Source organism: Odontomachus brunneus, unplaced genomic scaffold (assembly GCF_010583005.1).
Source record: "Odontomachus brunneus isolate Ranch 3 - 2012 unplaced genomic scaffold, Obru_v1 Obru_scaffold_007, whole genome shotgun sequence".
Taxonomy (NCBI): domain Eukaryota; kingdom Metazoa; phylum Arthropoda; class Insecta; order Hymenoptera; family Formicidae; genus Odontomachus; species Odontomachus brunneus.
In genome coordinates, this window is record NW_022639457.1 from 1,899,297 (window position 1) to 1,919,863 (window position 20,567).

General features: G+C 35.8%; 4 protein-coding genes across 10 annotated transcripts in view; 1 reads left to right on the forward strand and 3 right to left on the reverse strand.

The window, feature by feature from the left end:
- LOC116853940 (ATP-dependent RNA helicase me31b) overlaps nt 1–709 on the reverse strand; it is a 9,421-nt gene extending 8,712 nt beyond the window's left edge. Inside the window, exon 1 of the mRNA XM_032835323.1 lies at nt 336–709. The gene's annotated coding sequence lies outside the window, so the exon portion shown is untranslated. The remainder of the gene's footprint in view (nt 1–335) is intronic.
- A 3,626-nt stretch (nt 710–4,335) lies between these two features.
- Nucleotides 4,336–7,567, reverse strand: LOC116853950 (zinc finger protein 2 homolog). Of its 6 annotated transcripts, none has more exons than XM_032835345.1 (4): nt 7,439–7,567; nt 5,553–6,165; nt 5,148–5,270; nt 4,336–4,666 (listed from the first exon to the last, which is right to left on the reverse strand). In XM_032835345.1, the coding sequence occupies exons 2-4, from the start codon at nt 6,017–6,019 to the stop codon at nt 4,501–4,503; spliced, it is 756 nt and encodes a 251-aa protein (XP_032691236.1). In that variant the 5' UTR covers nt 6,020–6,165; nt 7,439–7,567; the 3' UTR covers nt 4,336–4,500. The 6 variants fall into 6 exon arrangements, with proteins under 6 accessions (XP_032691236.1, XP_032691230.1, XP_032691235.1 ...); XM_032835339.1 differs by lacking the exon at nt 7,439–7,567 and adding an exon at nt 6,965–7,377; XM_032835344.1 differs by lacking the exon at nt 7,439–7,567 and adding an exon at nt 6,740–6,829.
- LOC116853948 (vitellogenin receptor-like) lies at nt 7,476–19,046 on the forward strand. 2 transcript variants are annotated; one of them, XM_032835336.1, is made up of 32 exons: nt 7,476–7,616; nt 8,183–8,249; nt 8,533–8,678; nt 8,867–9,007; nt 9,103–9,214; nt 9,323–9,469; nt 9,577–9,690; nt 9,752–9,877; nt 9,943–10,155; nt 10,551–10,734; nt 10,895–11,096; nt 11,173–11,364; nt 11,440–11,560; nt 11,685–11,828; nt 11,911–12,163; nt 12,255–12,451; nt 12,643–12,795; nt 12,871–13,001; nt 13,233–13,357; nt 13,956–14,149; nt 14,464–14,639; nt 15,011–15,255; nt 15,354–15,661; nt 16,044–16,283; nt 16,351–16,503; nt 16,786–16,931; nt 16,999–17,090; nt 17,182–17,419; nt 17,514–17,691; nt 17,906–18,206; nt 18,308–18,437; nt 18,604–19,046. In XM_032835336.1, exons 2-32 carry the CDS (start codon nt 8,186–8,188, stop codon nt 18,712–18,714), a joined length of 5,277 nt encoding a protein of 1,758 aa, XP_032691227.1. In that variant the 5' UTR covers nt 7,476–7,616; nt 8,183–8,185; the 3' UTR covers nt 18,715–19,046. The 2 variants fall into 2 exon arrangements, with proteins under 2 accessions (XP_032691227.1, XP_032691228.1); XM_032835337.1 differs by having other exon boundaries at nt 7,500–7,616; nt 18,311–18,437.
- Nucleotides 18,731–20,567, reverse strand: part of LOC116853949 (glutathione synthetase-like) — a 3,976-nt gene continuing 2,139 nt past the window's right edge. Inside the window, exons 9-11 of the mRNA XM_032835338.1 lie at nt 20,415–20,522; nt 20,012–20,301; nt 18,731–19,904 (exon numbers count right to left, since the gene is read on the reverse strand). Of these exons, the coding sequence (XP_032691229.1) occupies nt 19,778–19,904; nt 20,012–20,301; nt 20,415–20,522 (525 nt within the window). The 3' untranslated portion in view covers nt 18,731–19,777. The remainder of the gene's footprint in view (nt 19,905–20,011; nt 20,302–20,414; nt 20,523–20,567) is intronic.

Sequence of the window (20,567 nt, forward strand, 5' to 3'; positions counted from 1 at the left end):
TCTCTCTCTCTCTCTCTCTCTCTCTCTCTCTCTCTCTCTCTCTCTCTCTCTCTCTCTTTTTCTTTCTTTTTCTCTCTCTCTCGACTAAATCCGCCGGGATCTCCTCGCTTCGAACTGTTCGGCAAAACTGTCGCTCGCGACAAACGGCATCGAATAAAGGCAAAACGGGGCGCGATACCGTTAGTGCACTGGCCACGAGTGGCAGATTTTCCGTGGCGGCGGTTCTCGCGGGAGACGCGCGCCGCGCGGAGCGGGGCGTCAAAACGACGACGAGGGGTGCGAGGCTCGGAAACCAGCACGGCATCCGGGACATACGATATCAGCGTGTTCCTTACCTCGAAACAGATGGACGTCGATGCCGTGTATGCTTCGGACCACTACGATTGGGGGGGAAACAACACGCCAAAATGGCCGTTCCCAATGTCAGTGATTTCGTCAACTTCTCTCGCACAGCGCCAGGTGACCGCGTCCGGTCACCGTTGCCGTTCGCAGCGTGGCGCGCTACCACCTCTTCTTTGCCGCTTCGCTCGTTGAGCCACGCTCAAGAGAAAAAAGCGTTTTCGCGTAACGCACCGGTCGACTCTTGGTCTCTCTGCTCTGTGTCGGTCTCGCCTGCGATTGCGTTCCGTTTGCAGTATCTCGAATTCCCGACTACAATGCACTGCGTCAAATGTGAGCGACGATTATCGCTCGTTGCGTGAGGCACGAATCGTGTCACGAAAGAGCTGCATACTGAGATGCGAAACCACCGTGCTCTCATGCGATCAATGAATTAAGCCACAATTCTCATGTAGTTCCTATGTACGCACTCTCATTGGCTACTCTATCTATGGCCGGTATTCATAGCTGGGTTTTATTTGAGCCGTTTTAAGTTTCCCTTTAGTTACTCCGTAGCCAATGAAATTATCCGTCAATGAAATGATACGTCATCTGGACATAAACTTAACATGGTTTAAGGCCAATTTATGATGGTCGTAATCGTTAACTTATGCTGTAATTCATAAGAAATTGACCAATTACAGTCGATTATTACAAGAATAGTCAACTGCAATCAATTTTTTATGGATTAAAGCATAAGTTAACGGTTACGGCCATCATAAATCGACCTTTAGGGCCGTGACACCTAATACAGGATTCACACCGCGTCCGATGTCCGACGTACGAATAAGAGAACAGCTTTCTAATAGAGAATTTAATTCTCCATTGGAATGCTGTTCTTCTATTGGATATCGGTCGTCGTACATTGGACATCGAAGGTGGTATGAATCCTCCGTAAGATTTATTCGCATCGCATGCCCTAATGTGCTCCTACTTGTTTCAACGCATTCTGATTGGTCACGTCACCACGCGAACCAATCAGAGTGCGTTGGAGCGAGTAGGAGCACGTTGGGGCATACGACGCGAACAAACCTGCAGAAAAACTTAAGTATTAAGCAAATTTACCAATCACAGTCGTTAATTTTTGGACCATAAGAAGAATCAATGACTGTGATTGGTCAATTTGCTTATTGCTTAAGCTGAGTTCCCACTGAGCGCTTCACCCGTCGCGTCGTCTGCTGCGTCACGAGTTAACCAATCAAATCCTCTAATTGGGATGACGCGACGCGCGACGCACGACGCACTTGTTCCAATGGAATGATTTAATTGGTTAACTCGTGACACAGGCAGATGCGACGCATGATGCGCTCAGTGGGAATTTAGCCTAAGTTTTTCTATGTGCCACGGTCTTAGGGGCGCCTCATACGAATTGACAAACAGTAACGTAAGACGTACCGTAATAATTGACCAATTACAATCGAGTATTCACAAAAATGGCGACCATATGGTTCGACGATACTCAAAGTGATTGTTCAATTCTTACGGTACGTCTTAGGCTAAGTTCTCACTGAGCGCGTCACGCGTTGCGTCTTCTACCTGCATCACGAGTTAACCAATCAAATCGTTCCATTGGAATAAGTGCGTCGCGCGTCGCATCATCCTAATTAGAAAATTTGATTGGTTAACTCGTGACGCAGGCAGACGACGCGACGCGTGACGCGCTCAGTGGGAACTCAGCCTTACGTTACTGTTATGTCAATTCGTGTGCGGCGCCCCTCAATCGCCATTGCGTTAATATCGTTCTACATTAGTTGCAAGTCGATTGTTGCGACAGCCAATCAGAAATGTCAATAGCACCATTGATGCTTCTGATTATTGGCTGTCGCAATAAGAATTGCGTCTGCTTGCGATCGGCTTGCAATTAGAACGACTTAAGGCTTATTCTATATTAGTTGCAAATCGCAAGATCGTAAGCAAATTTACCAATCACAGTCGATCGTCCTTCTTACAATAAAAGAAGAATTGACTGTGATTGGTCAATTTTCTTACGACCTTCAGACTTACAACTAATGTAGAACGACCTTTAAGCGGGGTCTACAATAGAAGTCGTAAAATCGTAAGTCGTAGAAATTGACCAATCGCGATCGAATATGAAAAGAATAGTCGACCGCGATTGGTCAATTCCTACGATTTCTATTGTAAAGCCCGCTTTAATACGTCGTCTACAATGGCAGTAGGAGTAGTAAAAAATAAAATGTAAGTAAATAGACCAATCACAATCGATTATTCTTGAATTGTGAAAATGGTATTGGTCAATTTGCTTACTTCTTATGGCTCCTGCAGACAGGACGCGATAATGCTTGCCGCGCGGCAGAAGTCCGCGCGACAGCTAATCAATATGTTGTTTTTCCGTAAGAGCTAGAAGGTTATTACGGAAAGCAGTATATTGATTGGCTGTCGCGCGAACTTCCACTACGCGAAAAACATTACCGCGTCCTGTGTGTAGGAGCCATTACTCCTATTGCCATTGTAGATGACACATAATGCGTCATCTAAAATGGCAGTAGGAGTAGTAATAAGAAATAGAGATACCCGATTCTGAATCGATTCGATTCTTTCCCCAGAAATAGGCTTATTCGCGTTGTTTGCACTCTTCGCATTTTTCGTATTTAAAACTAGACAGAAGTATATTGGAATGTTTCGAAGAAGCAAAAACGAGACAACCAACTCGATTGTTTCTTCCAAGCGTCTGATTAGGCATCCATCTCTTTTTAAAAGCGAAAAGTATGAAACATACAAGCAGCACGAACAATCCTTTTTCCCTAAATTTGTTAGGGAAAGAATCGAATCGATTAAAAATCGGGCATCTTTAGTATAGACATCTGTGATTATTCCTCGAACGCAAGGAGAATAATCAACTCTGATTGGTCAGTTTTCGTACGACCTTACCGTTACAGTTAAAATTTTTCGGTAAGCAGACATAAAAAAGAGAGGACAGCGTTGGTTTAGAAATTCCTAGGATCCATAAATTCATTTCTCAAGGTTAATATCATTGTCGGACCGGAGAGTGTATAGAAGTATAGAGTGGGAACAGGTTATATATCACGGTGTCAAAACTAAATATCATGGAAGTGAGTGACAAGTTATGGAGACAGAGGTTAACACCAAATTTTGTGAATCGACAGTTCCTCATGCTATTTTGTGGAAGAAGAAGAAGAAGAAAGTTAGTTATTTCAGATAACGTTATCTTTTCATATAAATATACGACCTATGGTAAAGACAGTTGCACTGTTTATTTTTACGCTCATGAACTCAATGCAAACGTTATTTGAAATTTACGGCTTTTGACATTTGGTACTAACTTTCTTCTTCATCTTCCACAAAATAACACGAGGAATTGCCGATTCATAAAATTTGGTGTTAACCTCTGTCTCTATAACTTGTCACTCACTTCCGTGATATTTAGTTTTGACACTATACATGTAACCTGTCACAATTCTACATCTCTGTACACTCACCGCAATGATATTAACTTTGAGAAATTAATTTGTGGATCTTAGGAACTTTTGAACGTTGCCAACGCTGTCCCCCCTTTTTTTATGGATTTTGTCCGCTTACCAATTTTTCTACGTACAAGGGCCTTAATGGCTCCTGCTCACAGGATGCGACAACGCTTGCCGCGCGGCGGAAGTTCGCACAACAGCCAATCAATATGTTGTTTTTCCGTGAGAGCTACAAGGTTATTACGGAAAGCAGCATATTGATTGGCTGTCGTACGAACTTCCATCGCGCGGCAAGCGTTGCCGCGTCCTGTGGGCAAGAGCCATTACTGTACGAGTAATTCAAATTTTACCGGATGTTTCGCACCAGACGAAACTAATAAAACTCATATGAGTGTCGACTACGATACGAATTTCCCTTCACAGATTTGACGGGTTTGTTGTAAAATAAGGTTTTTATATGATTCTTTTCATATCACATGAATACTGGAAGCAAGTTATTGAAAGTAGCAACGAATGTGCCTGAAAACGTTTTACTGAAAAATAGGTTAGCATAAAATTCTCTCGTCTACATCTGGACGTATAATATTGAGATATCTTACACACATCATGTGTAATATATACTGATTAAAAGCAATTTTATATCGGTATCCTTCGGTATAGATGTTTTTAACATGTGTTTTTATGGACAGGGCAAATCCTTCTTCTGAGACATGCGATACTTGCGACATGCTTCCGGACAATGACGCTCCAAATAGCGCCTTTGCGAGAAAGCTTTAAAGCACACGCCGCAACGCCACTGCCACTGATGATGATTGCGTGTCCTCTGATGAGCGCGCAAGTTTGACCTGCAAAGTAATCATAACGTTCAATAATTAGTAATAGGATAACGGTAATTACTACTTGATAATTATTATATTGTTCTAATACGAATATTATTAATTAAATAAATGTCAAAGAAGGTTTGCTCTGAAATGATCGTTGTTCTTATTGTTTATTAAAATGTTTTAATAATGAATTTAAACGCATTTTTTTTATCCACTTTATACAGTTTCTACTTTTAATTTCAAACTTGTTTATTGACACTGTTTTATTGAAGATTTAACAATTAATATGAATAATCAAATTCTCAGTAAGAAAAAAATCTATTAAAGTTCGAGTTAGCATTCCTCGATCCAGTACTCTAATTAATTCACAAAAAAAGATTATAATTTTGTAACTGTACAAAAACTAGATAAAAATTGAGAAACAACTCGACCAAAAACATTCGTCTGAACATTGAAAACTCAGTAATTGATAGCAACTGAAAGCAATTGATTAAGTGGAAACCTCCAATATGAATCTTTTGATCCTACAAAAATTTTCCATCTGTTTCCTATCCTTTTCAGGCAATGAGAAAATTTAATTGCACTATTGAAATGGTCCTTTCCATGTACACTGAGAGAAAAATATCTAAAAAATGAGAAATATATTTATTGGATATTAATAACATATTTTTTTTTTACTTGTACCAATACATAAAATATTCTTCAAGATAATATACATTTTCGTTAGCCCTTTATGAGTAATTGTTTTTTTTTCTATTTAAACAAAAAAATTGTATAATTTATTATTAAATTTATTATAAATATGTTATCAGTACCCATCAAAATAAATATTTCTTAATTTCTCAGATATTTTCCCTCTTAGCATAGTAATGAATAATCTCGGAAACATATCGCTCTCTTCACTTACCGATCAGCGAAAGATTTATGACAAACTGGGCATTCAAAGGGCCTCTCGCCCGTGTGAAGACGCAAATGACCTTTCAGAACCCACGGTCGATCGAAGCTCTTGCGGCAATACGGACAATAATGCATCGTTTTATTCTTCTTCCAGGGCTGAGCGTTCTCCCTGACGCTTGTTTTACTCTCGGTAGCATTTATCGGCTCGTGCTTTGTATTCGGGACCAAGTACAACGCCTGCGAGAGCGCCTGCGTTTCACAGTTGTTCATTGCGATCTTCTGATCCACAGCGCCGGCAATTTTTTCCGGATCCGACGCTTTTACCGATTCCTTCGCACTGCGAAAGGATCGGTTGTCGAGCAATATCGTAGACACCTTCTTCGCGTCGATCGCGTTTCCGTCGATCGACGAAGCGCACATATTCTGATGGTTATTCACAAGATTTCGACCTGCCGTACTTAATCCCGTGTCGAACATCGCGTTATTGATCTTGTGAAAGCTGTATCGAGTCACAATAGGAAGGCCCGAGCATGTCCAGATATTAGTCGTCTTCGACGTTACGTCTTTTGCGTGATTCTTTTGCTTAAGATCCGTGGATGGCGGCAACCACGAGAATTCAGTCTCTGCAAAGGTTGATTTTATATAAACATCGGTATCCAATGTCAAGTATTATATACTAAAAGTAGTAGATAGGAATTTATTCTTTATGAAGTTAGATTCTTAGTCGTCATTGCATATGACATGAAATATTCTCAAACTGTCAGTGTTTGTTTCCTTTGTCTCTAACAAGTACCAAATGTATTTTTTTTTATTTTCTCGTTAAGGCAATAGAAAAATATATTTGTTCCATAAAAACAAAATTATATAAACTCCAGTAAACACCAACTAATCAGTAATATAATACTTAAATGTTATAATTTCTCACTCAACAATGTAAATTTACAATAACACCGGTTATGTAACAGTTATATCACTCAGTGGGAAATTATAATATTAATGTAATGCTACTATTAGTGTGTGTTAGTCAGTTATCAAGTCTTCAGTCTTGTGTCTTCCCTCACACACGTTTGATATTCAGATATATTATTGTGGTATTTTCACTATCTTTTTTAGACGATACGCGAGAAAATACTTTTCAGAGTTATGTCTTTCTTAATAAATCATAATTTTCGCTTCATGGATAATACTTGATGATACCCGGAGAAAATGACACGTTCCAAGATCGTGCGAGATTGTTTGTTATTGCGACGATAGTCTAAGTTAAAGTAACAGATCGCGGGCTGTAATTACAATAATTCTAAAACAGGCATACAAAAACAGGCATGAATTTTCCATAACCATAAATGAAATTGCGTTTTTGTATTATGGACGGCGAATATTCATGGTGTGTGAGGAGGAAGGTCGTAGAAGGATCAGAAATACCTTCACTCGAATTGCCCGTCTTTTGGTATCTTGCCATCGACTTTATCAAGCAACGTGGCATGACTCTTGAAGTGAAAAAAAAATGGAACGCTACCGTCTGCGAAGAACGTAAAGAATTTTTAACTGCTGTCCACTGCAGCAGCAATATGGCACTGCCGTGCGTTTGTTGATCGACTTTTGTTTCAGTCTTGCAGTGGCGTATTATTAAACGCTCGGCAGCACCCAGCAGACGATCAGAATCGTCAGAATTATAATTTACAAATTACACAAATTGTCTTCTTGTGCTAAATATCATTATGATCGAAACGTGTGATCGCAGAGTTCACGATATAATTAAAAAAAAAATAACGAAATTAATGTAAGATAATCATGTTGGGCATCAATTCGTTAAATTAAAATTAATGTCGAAATTTCGAGAAGACCACTATGGTCGCGCAAATTTGCACGTGAGATTATCATGTTGAATATCTATACATTTGTTGTCTGTGTACGTGTGGAAAATTTCTCTTCTATAACTTCACTATGTTGTCGACAGCGACCTTTAGTGTCTTCATAACAGCCGTAGTGAAAACAAGGATTGAATTTAAACTCAACGTCTCAGAAATAATTCGTACAACACGTCTAGTCGGAACTCCTTTGCTCTCTCCTTAAGGTACGAATAATACCTTACATACGTATACATACGTGCACTCATTTATTTTGATGAATTTTTATTTGTGAAAAATATACACACATTCAGTCCGTTCTAAGTAAATATCCAGATAGCACCAAATGTCTTGAAATCATTCTGGATTTACTCAGGACGTTCTAATAAAGCAATCTTCAGGACATCAGGACATACTCAACATGATTCTGAGACGTTTTGTGCCAAGTATTTCAAGTTGTATCAGGATTGTATTAGCAATCACAAATATTTCATTGTCTGATTAAACAATTTACAGTATTTTAATCTGAGTAAATGAGTATCTCAATCTCATATTGAAATATTATTAGCATAAGTATTAATTTATTACATAGAGTTCAGTACACAAAATTATCAATATAATTCAAATTGCATGATTCTATACATGCATATATTTGTCCTTTAATCTTATTTTTAGCCTTTTAATGATTGCAATTTGTTATAAAACACATATTTGTGATGAAATATATTAAGTTAAAGAAATTGAATCTAATTATCATGATTACAATAATATTTCAAGACATTTATGCTTACAGGTCATGCATCGGATTGTGGATCTATTGCTTATATGTAGCTTTTTACATCCTTATTTCTACTGCATAGGTCAGGTATAACATTATATTTAATAGCATATGTGCAATAAAGTTATATTAAAGTTTTAAAAATGTGCCATAAACTAATTTTTAGCAGTTAATTTTTGATGTGTTTATTTTGTATTTGAATTTTTTGAAACCTCGCGATTGCACATGTATAAATTTACATTTTTAATAATATCATTTATTTGCTTGTATCTTTCGAGAACACGCAAATTATATGTACAATTACGCGCGCATACATACACACACAAAAATTGTCAATGTACAATAAAATTATATATTATGTTTAGAAGGCTTTGTTAAACCTCAAATTACTTGTGAGAAACCCTATTGGTTTCAATGCGACAATGGCAAGTGCATATCACTCGTATTTGAGTGTGACAAATTTGATGACTGTGGCGATAATTCGGATGAAAAAAATTGCGAGAACTTTAAAGTGAGTATTATACAGTTCGTACATAGAAAATTGATCGTATACCAGGCACGTTTCAATCCTCACCTATATTTTAAGTTCGGAGTATCCTCTTATTAATAAACCAGCGCATATAGATATCTTCTACTTCCTGCCTGAATCATATGTACACACACAACGTGAAATTAAGTAATAATTCCTCGTGTTTTCAGCTAGTATTACCCGCTTCCGTCCAATGCGCCACAGACGAATTTAGGTGCGAAAATTCCGAATGCATACCAAAGAGAAAGTTTTGCGACGCAGTCAACGATTGCACGGACGGAAGCGACGAGTATGTCGGCTGTGTGAAGAAAGTGAGTAGATCAGAATTTTCTGTATGTTATCGCATTTAGCAACGCGATCTGCTTGCGATATTAATGATAAATTCGTATTTTCTTCGTCGCAACAGTTAAAGTGTGACAATCACAAATTTCGCTGCGCTGATGAGCATTGCATAGAGAAAGACTGGATCTGTGACGGTATAAAGGATTGTCCCGATGGTAGCGATGAACAAAATTGCGGTAATGTTTTGAAGATATATTTATTATCAATAACGGACTGTAGAATGAGATGATCATTTTCATGAATTGGAGAAATTTCTTCTAACGTTGCTTTTTACATCTTCGTAGACAACAAAATATTAAATGCGAGCGATTGTACAAACAAGAATGATCGATATTTGTGTAAAAACCAAAGGTGTATCTCTCTTAGCACGGTATGCAATAAGAAGGACAACTGCGGTGATGGATCAGATGAAGGCGTCGGTTGTAATAATAGTATGTCATATTTCAATGTATCTTAATGATTTACTGCTTTACAATATCATATTTCAATGTATCTTAATTGTATCTTTACTGCTTTACAATAGTTCATTCTTTCACAGGTAAAACGTCATGCGTATCAATAAAATGCAGCAATATATGCAGGATGACTCCTAATGGACCTGTTTGTGTCTGTCAACCTGGTTACTCGTTGCAAGATAATCGCACATGCATAGGTAAATTCACAACGTGAAAACAACAAACAAATGTCTCATCTACTCAACGATTCTCTCACAGATATCGACGAGTGCGCAACTTATGGGATATGCGATCAACGATGCATAAATACAAAAGGGTCGTACAAGTGTATCTGTCAAACAGGTTATACGTTGCTGGATGACATGAGAACCTGCAAAGCAGACGGTAAATTAATTTATAAGGGTTATAATAATTATTTGTATAACGAAAATCTTGAATTTGCATCTCAGGTGGCGAAGCTACAATGATATATTCTATGACAACAGAAATTCGTGCAATGTTTCTCGATACAGAAACATACTTTACTGTAGTGCAAAACTTAAGTCAAGCTATTGCTGTTACCGTGAACGGAGATCACATATATTGGTCCGAGTTGGAGAAAGGAAATGAAATGATCGTAAAAAGTGACTATGGAAGAAAAAGGGAAGCCATCGTTACAGTGGGTAAGCACCTTATTAATCTATCGATTTATCGTATTTATCGATAATTGCGGTCTTGGCAAAGCGTTTGTGGAAGTAACTTTCCAATATGTATATTTCGGAGAAACACTACTCTTTATAGCATAAAATGGAGATGTTAAATTTTTACTCTTTATTCTATACAAATAGTGCGCGAGTTGTAATCATAATTTATTTCCATTACAATACAATACAAAATATTTGTTACACAAACATTGTAGCACATAATAAGATATAAACGTATATGATCGTATAAAAATCTTTATGACATTAATTTTAAGTGAAACGGAATAAATTCATGTTTTTTTCAATACTATGTTTGACAAAGTTGCATAATCTATCACGATACCTCCTAAATCTCACGTATTTTCTTTGTAAAGGCTTAGATACGTTGTCGGATATAGCCATTGACTGGATCACAGGTAACATATATTTCACGGATATCGGTCACACGCATATCGGAATTTGCGATAACAGTGGTACAAACTGCACCATATTAATCGATGAGCAAACTGGATTAATCGATGAGCATCCAACAGCACTCGCTTTGTTACCAACCAATGGGTAAACATATTTCTCAAAAAGATTCAAGTTACAAATATAAATAAATCATTTTCTACGCACCTTGATCCAGTCGTGTATTACATAAAAACATAAAAAGAGAAAAATTCCAATTTTATATGTAGCGTAGAAATAGCGTACATATAATAATAATACTTTACAGAGTAATGTATTGGAGTGATTGGGGTTTCAATGGACATATAGCGATGGCAGGGATGGACGGAACAAATAATCGTTTCTTTGTTACGGAAAACATAACATGGCCAAAAAGCGTGACTATTGACTATCCAAATAATCGGTTGTATTGGGTGGATGCTAAAAGAGCTGTTGTCGAATCAATACGACTGGACGGCACCGATCGAAGGGTTAGCGTTGATTCTTACACCTTACGACTGAGATTCGATGACCCAAAAAATGCACTTGCAATTTAATTATTTGCAGATTGTATTGAACGAATTTATACAACATCCGTTTTCTTTAGCGGTCTTCGAGAATAAATTGTATTGGAGTGACTGGACCGAAAAAACGATACAGTCCTGCAACAAGTTTACTGGAAAGGATTGGAAGATCATAACTCGTTCTAGCAATATACCGTACGGCATACATATCGATCACTTAGCGTTAAAGCCTAGAGTATGTAGCATATCTATACATTATTGCTTTGTATCGCAAAGTAGGTTTGCAAAAAAATGTACAATCTAATTTCAGGCTCACAATCCGTGTAACCCGAATCCTTGTTCGCAATTGTGCATGCTGAATCAAAACAAAAATTATACGTGCGCTTGTACTCTAGACAAAAAATTGAACCCTGATGGACACACGTGTCGAGGTAAATCTGCTGAATAAAAGTTTGTGCTTGAAAAAACGAGGGGTTCTCGGAATAATTTAAAAATATATTTCTAAAATTCTCACTCTTATTAAATATAAATTATAATATTAAATATAAATTACAGTTGTGGATAAGAGACAGCACATTATCATTGCTGCTAAAGGCGCTTTCATAGATTATTATCACGAATTATTGGGAAGACCGAAAATAACTGCGAACGTTGCCTTCAGCAGGCATATCACTGCGGTGACATACGATTCACTTTCCGGTATAACGAGATTATTATTTTACGCAGCACACTGCATTATAATTTTGACATCAACCCTCTCTTACAATCACATTTTATTTAGGTACTGTATTTGCAAGCGATCAATTTAAGAACAATATCATTCGCTACGATCCGGTCCACGGCGATGTTGAAATCTTTATGTCCATAAGGAATGAAATTTTGGGAGGATTAGCATTTGATGACATTGGTAACAATTTGTACTTGTCGGATATAGAACAAAAGACTATCGAAATACATAGTCTATCAACTACAACGAGTACGACTTTTTATCTCGAGGAACAACCTTACGACATTGCGTTGGTACCTGAAAAAGGGTATACTGCATTTAGTTAATCAGTTAATTTAGTTATTATTTGTTAAACAACCTGTATATAACATCCTTATTTAACATCCTGTATATCATAGCATAATGTTCGTGGTATTTCGAGGCAAAACTGGCTATCATATAGATAAAATGCAAATGAATGGAATCGGTGTAAGAACAAAGTTTGTAGACAGCGATTTGTTGGGCCCGAAGGTGTCGCTGTGCTACGACAGAGATCATAGAAAAATCTTTTGGAGCGATCAAGGCACTGGTCGTATCGAAAGCATTACGATTACAGGTTCTCATTTTAGCTGTTAAATTAATGTTTATGTCTTATAGACGAATTTTAAAACGTATTCAATGCGTTATATACGTATTTGATGCGATATATTTCTTACATTGCAATACATTATCGTATGTTTGCATGCAATATTTCATTACGAACGATTATACGAATATTGTGATAGTACCGAGCAATTAAACTTTCAGGTTTCTACAAGTATCTCTTCCGTACCGGACTAAAGGAACCCGTGAGCCTCGCTATCGCTGAAGAATATATTTTCTGGACCGAATACAAATCAAATAAATTGTTTTGGGCGGACAAATACAATATCCATCAAAAGAACAACGGTATCATAATTCGTGAGTTGAACATTTCAGGAAACGAGAGAGCATAAATCTGTAGGATGACAACTCGGCAATATGTATTTTTTCTAGGTATGACTGACAAAGTAGAAATAGCGCATCTGGTAGCTTTACACGGAATTATCGTTCACGAGGAGAACGGTTGTCGCAAAAACAATGGCAATTGTTCGCACGTGTGCTTGCCTTCCTCTTATATATCATACGTAAGTATGTTTTGCATGCGACTAAAACAAACACAAGGCTGTGCAATCATACGTCAAACATTCAAGAAATCCAATGCAAATGTATACAATTAGAACATTATAAACACGTCGATAAATACTTAATCTAATCCGCGATAGCAAAGCTATCGTATCGGTTTGGCGATTATTTATTAAAAAATGTATTGCGCGCGCGCGCTTTATTCGTTTAACATGTTACACGATAACTTCCAGATTTGCGCTTGTCCTCCCGAAATGATGTTAAGTGCGGATAATCATACGTGCAGTTCACAATCTGCCTGTCCACCCGGTCAACTTAAATGCAGCGAGCATGATATCTGTATAAAACGGCAACAATGGTAATGCTTAATCTTTTTCTTGCTCTTCTCTTATATACTCTTATAGTCCAACTGGACAGAAATTGATTACACGGATTATTCCAAGACTCTGTCGTATTTTTCAACAATAATGATTTTATGTGACAATTTGTGTGACAAATTGATGTTATTTATAGAATCAGCTCACTTGATCTTTGAACTACTTATCTACTTAATACTTGTTGTATTGTTAAGGCTGGTCTCTCACCGCAATCATCTTGATTTATGACGTCAGAAGCGAAGAAATACACGTTAAAAATTCTTGCAAAATATGTTGAAATAAAAAAATGACATGTTTTATAAAATGATACTTGCAATCGATCACGCAGACTGTTAAATAGTCCGAGCACTATCTTTTCACTTTAATAATTAATGAATAGCCGTAAAATTAATGTGACAAAACCATGAGAGAAAGAAAACTTTTAGCGTGTATTTTCTCACACTTCTAACGTTATCAATTAAAAATTCCGCGGCAAGGAGCCAAGAATTTTAAATTTAAGGAAAAGATATAATATTTCATTTTTAATGTGTTATATATCGTACAGTACAAATATAAATATGTTAATTTGTAATTTATTAGGTGTAACGGTATCAAAGAATGTCCGAACGGTGAAGACGAGCCGATCGATTGCGCAGAAGCCGGCCACTGCGGAAAAGATAAATTTATGTGCAAAAATGGCCAATGCATAAACAAGGCAGATCGATGTAACTCGAACTACGATTGCTCTGATAAGTCCGACGAAGATGCCTGCAAAAAAATATCTTGTCAAAAAGGCAACTTGATATATTTATTTAATATTATCTGTAACAATTGTTTCAAGTAGTGACATGTATACTTATCACTGAGTTATTTTCTCGATATTTAGAACTATAAGTTCTCTCTCTCTCTCGATATTAAGAACTATCACAGTTATATATATATGTGTGTGTGTGTGTGTGTGTGTGTGTGTGTATTTGTACGAAATATATACTTCCAAAATATATATTTATCGAAAACTTTGATAAAATATGTTTTGTTAGATGGGAAGTGATAAATGAATTGTATAGAACTAAATTCACATAATTCTTTTATTTACGCAACCTTTCAGACGAGTTTCAATGTCACGAGGGAAGTTGCATATCAAGCTCTCTAGTATGCAACGGTCAGTTTGACTGTTCCGATACTTCCGATGAACTTAATTGCGGAACACGCGAGTGTTCTTCGAACGAATTTATGTGCGAAATGCGAAAATGCATTCCGGAAAGTTGGAAATGCGACGGCCAAGTACGTCCATTACAATTTGAGATTCCCATCTCCCTTAGTCACAATTATAATTCAAATATTTGATATGTTTAAGACCTTCACATACAAATTAATTAATAGTAACATAAGAATTGACCAATTTCAAATGAGTATTCAACCTTATGATTCGATGATACTCAACATTATTGGTTCTTACATTACGTCTTACACTATGATTACGATAATTTGTGCGTAAAAATCCTCATTGCGCTTACTATAGTAACTTTACGCGTACTCGTGACTATTTGTTCCAAATATTCAAAATTTTTTTAAATTTCAATTTGTTTTAAAGTTTTTTTATTCATATTTAGAACGTAACAATGTTTTGTGTAATCTCGTGTTTTTACATTCAGATCGATTGTCCGGATGGATCAGACGAAACCATGAAGATCTGCAAGACGCGTTGTAATAATCAACAGTTTAGGTGCGCTAACGATCTTTGCATATCATCTTTAATGAAGTGTGATGGTTTCAACGATTGCGGTGATCACAGCGACGAGCAACATTGTCTAAACGGGACATATGGTCACACTGGTAACTGCACCGATGACGAGTATCCGTGTTATAACACAGATATGTGTCTCCCGATAAGGGTAAAGTGAGTTAATCTTTTTATTATGTACAAAACGTTTAGCAAGCTATATAGCGATACAAACGGTAAAACTAAAAATTCTTTGTTACTTTCTTCTTTTATAGGTGCAATGGTGTCCAGGATTGCCCAAAAAATGACGATGAACACAACTGCGCGTACTGTTTGAAGAATGAATTTGCCTGCAACAATCAAAAGTGTATCCCGCAGAGTTGGGTATGCGATCAAATCGATGACTGTGGCGACAAATCAGACGAGAAGGACTGCGGCAGGAGAAATTGGAAGAATACGATAGCTAACGTAACAGGCACGTGTGAAGAATTCATGTGTTCCGATGGCACTTGTCTACCATTTAGCAAAGCGTGCGATAATGTACAAGACTGCCCAGACGGTAGTGACGAGCAGAAGAAATGCAGTATGTAATTGGAAATTTCTAATTAACATGATAGCAAATAATTATCATTAATTTATTAATTTAATATTGAGAACTATTCAGTTTTTCGATATATTACTAATATTTTAGAAAAACCAGGGATACAAATTAACGTCCCTTTATAACCAATATTTGTGATCCACAGAATATTTAGATTATTAATATTTAGATTATATTCTCTTTCTCTTTCTTTTTCGCGAGCCTGCGTACACACACACACACACACACACACACACACACACCATACAAAACTTTCACTCGTGCCTTGAAGAATTTGTGGAAACAAATTTATTTATTGACAGATGTTTGTAGAATATATAAGTGTTTTATATGCATTACTCAGAATATATTGCTTTTTACACAGCAACATCGTGTGTACAAGACAATCGCTGCCACGGTATATGTCACAAGACGCCTCAGGGTGGAATTTGCGATTGTATAAAAGGATATCGCTTAGCTACCGATATGGTGTCCTGCGACGACATAAATGAGTGCGAACACGAAGTTTGCTCACAGATGTGTCACAATACTATGGGCTCTTTCATATGTTCGTGCTTCGACGGATATATTATTCGTGACGACAAGATTTCTTGCAAATCTATCGGTAAGAAGTCTCGATTAAATCTTCTTACGAATAATTCAAGAAATGAATATCCATGGTAATCATTTAGGACCACCAATGGAATTGATCACCGCCACCGATAGAGATATCAGAAAGATATCATCGAATACACGATCGATCGAAGCGATCCATCCGTTATCGGGCTTGAGTGTAGGCGGTCTTGACGTGAATGCAATCGACAATACGATTTATTGGAGTAATGGTTAGTATTTACTTAAAACTTATACACTAATGCACATTAACACAGGTATTGTATGTATGAAAAGAGCGTCCAATCTAAAAGAAACTTAAAAGCCGTTTAAGGCCTGGTCTACAATAGGTGTAATATTATAAAAATAATCGGCCATAATTGGCCAGTTCTTATGGCTTTCTATTGGCTTTATATCTATTGTAGACCAATCCTAAAAAATATCCAAGAAATCGTAGATATTTTTATAAAAGGCTTTAGTATTGTCTATGTAAATATTGAGGAAAATAATTGTAGATGATCTGGGTACAATTAACAAATTCAACATCAAGACGAAAGAATCAAAGTTTGTCACGGGTGTCGGAATTCCGGAAGTGCTTGCGGTCGATTGGATTACTGATAATATCTACTTTAACGATAACAATCGCCCGAATAAGATCAAGGTGAATTTCTTCTCGACATCAGATTGTGCTGTAAGAGCTAATTATTAATTTCGTATATTAATTAAAGGTATGTAACTTGGAGCAAGAAAAATGTGCGACAATAGCCAAAATAGAAGGTGTTGGTAAGGTAACATCTATCGTAGTTGACCCAAAAAATAGGTATTTACGTTTGCATATACGTGTACACTTTTTTCTTACTTTCATTTATCTAATTCAGAATTCCACAATAGAATATCGTTCGATATTACAGATGGCTATTCTGGAGTCAAACCACTTGGCAAGTATATAACAATCCATTTAGTGAAATATATCAGACGGACATGATGGGTTCCAATATGAAGATAATTGGTTCTCGAAATATAGGCGTCGTGAGTGGAATGGCAATCGATCATATAAAATCTAAACTATATTGGACGGACAGTTTTTACAAAACTATCGAGTTATCTAATTTGGATGGAACTCAGCGTAGCACGTTTTTAAAAACAGATGTATGTTCATGGATATTGGTATTTCAAGTATGATTTTACTATCGCACAGAACGATATAAATCAATACTCTAATAACAAATTCTTTGATCTTTAGAAACATCAACCGTTAAGCATCAGTATTTATGAAAATTCACTTTACTGGCTAATGGGTTCAAATGGCCAGTTACAAAAGTGCAAGCTATATGGCGAAAAATTATGTGAATCGATAAACGTAGGCTCAGACAATATTCACAAACACTTCGCCATCTTACATGTCTCCAATCATCCCCCTGGTTAGTAGGGGTCCACATTGTGGCCGGTATTTATAGATGGATCTTATATTTAAGAACGTCTTAAGTTTATCTTGAGATGATGTAGAGATCATTTCATTGGCTATTGAATATCTGAAAACAGTCTTAAATATAAAGTCCGACTATGAATACTAGCCTATATCTAAAAAAGATGAAACATAATGCAATAAAATTTAATTTTGTGCTTGTTTCATAGCTGAGAATCCTTGCAAAGTTATAAACTGCAACTACATGTGTGTTTTGAAGGATAAAGATGCGGCATGCATTTGCCAAGACGGTAAACCAATAATGCCTAACAACATTTGTATAGCAGATACTCCAAATGATGAAGCATCGTTTACTTCGAACAAAACTTACATTCGATCAGAACCTGTTAGGCATTACAATAGCACCTATAGTGGATTATTCATCGCATTAGTGATCATTATATTAATCCTATCTGGTTTCTTTTATTACCAAAGAAATAAATTAAAGAAGACTTCATTAGACAACCTTAGGTATGTTACAAGTTCATTTCACTATCGAACTTTATTAGAAATCGATTTTTGAGTACGACATTATTAGTCAGGTGAAGTAACGCGTAACGATATAATTTCAGCAGCATTCGCTTCCAAAATCCATCGTATGATCGAAGAGACGAGATTGCGGCGACGCTTATTTCGACGGCTTCAAATATATCTCCTGGAGAACATGAATACGTAAATCCTATTAACGATAAGTTGTTAACGGTATGCAATAATAACATATTCCATAATGCGATATTATTTTTTGTATATTCTAATTACATACTTTCTGGACGCGTCTGTTGTTTACTATAAACTAATTGTCAAAGATTTCTATGTAACTATATATATTACATAATTGTAAACTTAAATTTTCGATATTTCTCTGTAGATTGTGGAAGAAAGTGAGACTAATCAGTCAGAAACGATAAGTACAAATCAAATGGGAAAAGAAGTTGAAGCAACACAAAAACAAGATGCCCTTATCTCTTTCACGCGATAAAAATAATTCAACGTTATAATGGAAAACATCGAGGTTTAATATTAAGATTGAAATTCCAGCAAGAATCTTTACATGAATGTTTTAAAGAATGTGTAAATTCGTGGCATTATAGCAATTAATGTAAATAGGTCAAATACAATGTACATATAATATATTAATACAACATTCGCACGCATATTGTATAAATAATACATCTTTGCTGTATGTTAGAAATGCAATTATGATACAATATGTGATATTGAACAATATGTTTACAAATTACATCTTTTTCAAACAGGCACTAATATAAACTAAAATATTAAATACATTTCAACATGTTTATATTTTTTCAATTTAGACGGTTATCATTTTAAATATCGCTACGTTGCTTTGAGTACATAATCGGGAAGAAAAACATGGTTACACCCAAATATTATCCAAATATATTTACACTCGATTATTTTTGTATATATTCTATTTTAAAATAGCTACATACATGTTTAAGTATAATAAGGCAATTCCATTGTGCTCTAGATTATGTTAAGAGATTAAAAATTAATCTAATGAAGAGATTAAAAATAAATTCTGTGCATGTATACACATATCCTTTAAGTTAACATAATGTATATATTTCCACATATATTATAAACTCTTATTTTACGTAACAAGATAATCAACAATTTAAACAATAATTATAATTTCTATTTAAAAAAATTTTTTGTGTGCATATATATATACATATATATATAAAATCATCATGACAGTCCAGTTTATAATTTAATTATGTGGTATATAATATTAAAATGTTGCATTTATATATATAAAGTGAAAGAAGGAAATTATTACAATATTATTAAAAGTACTTATATAGTTTTAACAGAAAAAAATCAATGCGACGTTATTAGACTGTCTAATATAAGAGGCCAAGGGAAAAATAAATGGATCTGACCTTTGGAATTTCTTGAAAAATGTAATTAAATGTCTGGACCTGAGTTTCTGTATTAGTGATAAAATACACGACGAGATGGCTAGCGCATTCATAAATCTCATTGCAATTTACGCTATCGTCATTGGTATTGTTGTTTTAACTAATAAGATAAGGACTATCAAGCGCACCAACACCCGCCACTATTCCACCTTCATTTTCGGTTGATGATTTAGTCCTTAAAATATGGCCAACTTCTTCATTTAGTATTATCTGTTTGCTATCTCTAAAAAATACACGTATATGATGTTAATGTTATATTTAATATTATCTAGTCTTTTACCAGTGAAAGATATGATATTGTTAAACGCAAGTTATCTCACACGCACTTACCCCACTATCACTCCATATATACCAAGTTCCGCCACAACATCCGATAAACTGACGTTACCTTCTGATATCGGTTCCTGAGCAGCACGTATCAGATAGTTTGACTGTAAAGGTGGATAAATGCGATCCATGAGAATCCATGCAGTTCTTTCTTTTTTATTCTTCATAGAATTCAGACATGTTTTTATGTCGTCATTGTATATATTGTTTCCTCCTCCTTCTCTTTGCGGTTTGAGAACAAACTTACTTGGCTCATTTATAGCCATTGTCACTGCTTTTTCTCCATCATCATTCTGTTGTTAAAATAAATATATTACTCAATTTACCAAAATTAATGCTGAAAGTTATAATTTGTGTATCAAACTCAGTATAAGTATATCGATTAACTAATAACTAAATGACGTACAAAGTCTAGTGTGTATAAGCCAGCAAATACTTCTTGCACTCTGCTAATAGACTCTTTATCTTTTAGAAATTTTTTCAATACACTTGGTTGAGCTAAGGATTGTTGTACCTAAAAACCAAAATATTGAAGCTTAAACAAATTCAAGATATATAT

Bases quoted from the DNA above. Each gene is read 5' to 3' on its own strand.
- LOC116853950 (XM_032835339.1), bottom strand. From the start codon at position 7,025: ATGCCACGTTGCTTGATAAAGTCGATGGCAAGATACCAAAAGACGGGC. The intron at 6,166-6,964 runs GTATTTCTGATC...CAACCTTTGCAG, and splicing joins GACGGGCAATTCGAGTGAAG to AGACTGAATTCTCGTGGTTG. The intron at 4,667-5,147 runs GTTTCCACTTAA...ATTACTTTGCAG, and splicing joins TCAAAAGATTCATATTGGAG to GTCAAACTTGCGCGCTCATC.
- LOC116853948 (XM_032835336.1), top strand. From the start codon at position 8,186: ATGCATCGGATTGTGGATCTATTGCTTATATGTAGCTTTTTACATCCT. The intron at 12,796-12,870 runs GTGAGTTGAACA...TATTTTTTCTAG, and splicing joins GAACAACGGTATCATAATTC to GTATGACTGACAAAGTAGAA. The intron at 17,091-17,181 runs GTATTTACGTTT...TCGATATTACAG, and splicing joins GTAGTTGACCCAAAAAATAG to ATGGCTATTCTGGAGTCAAA.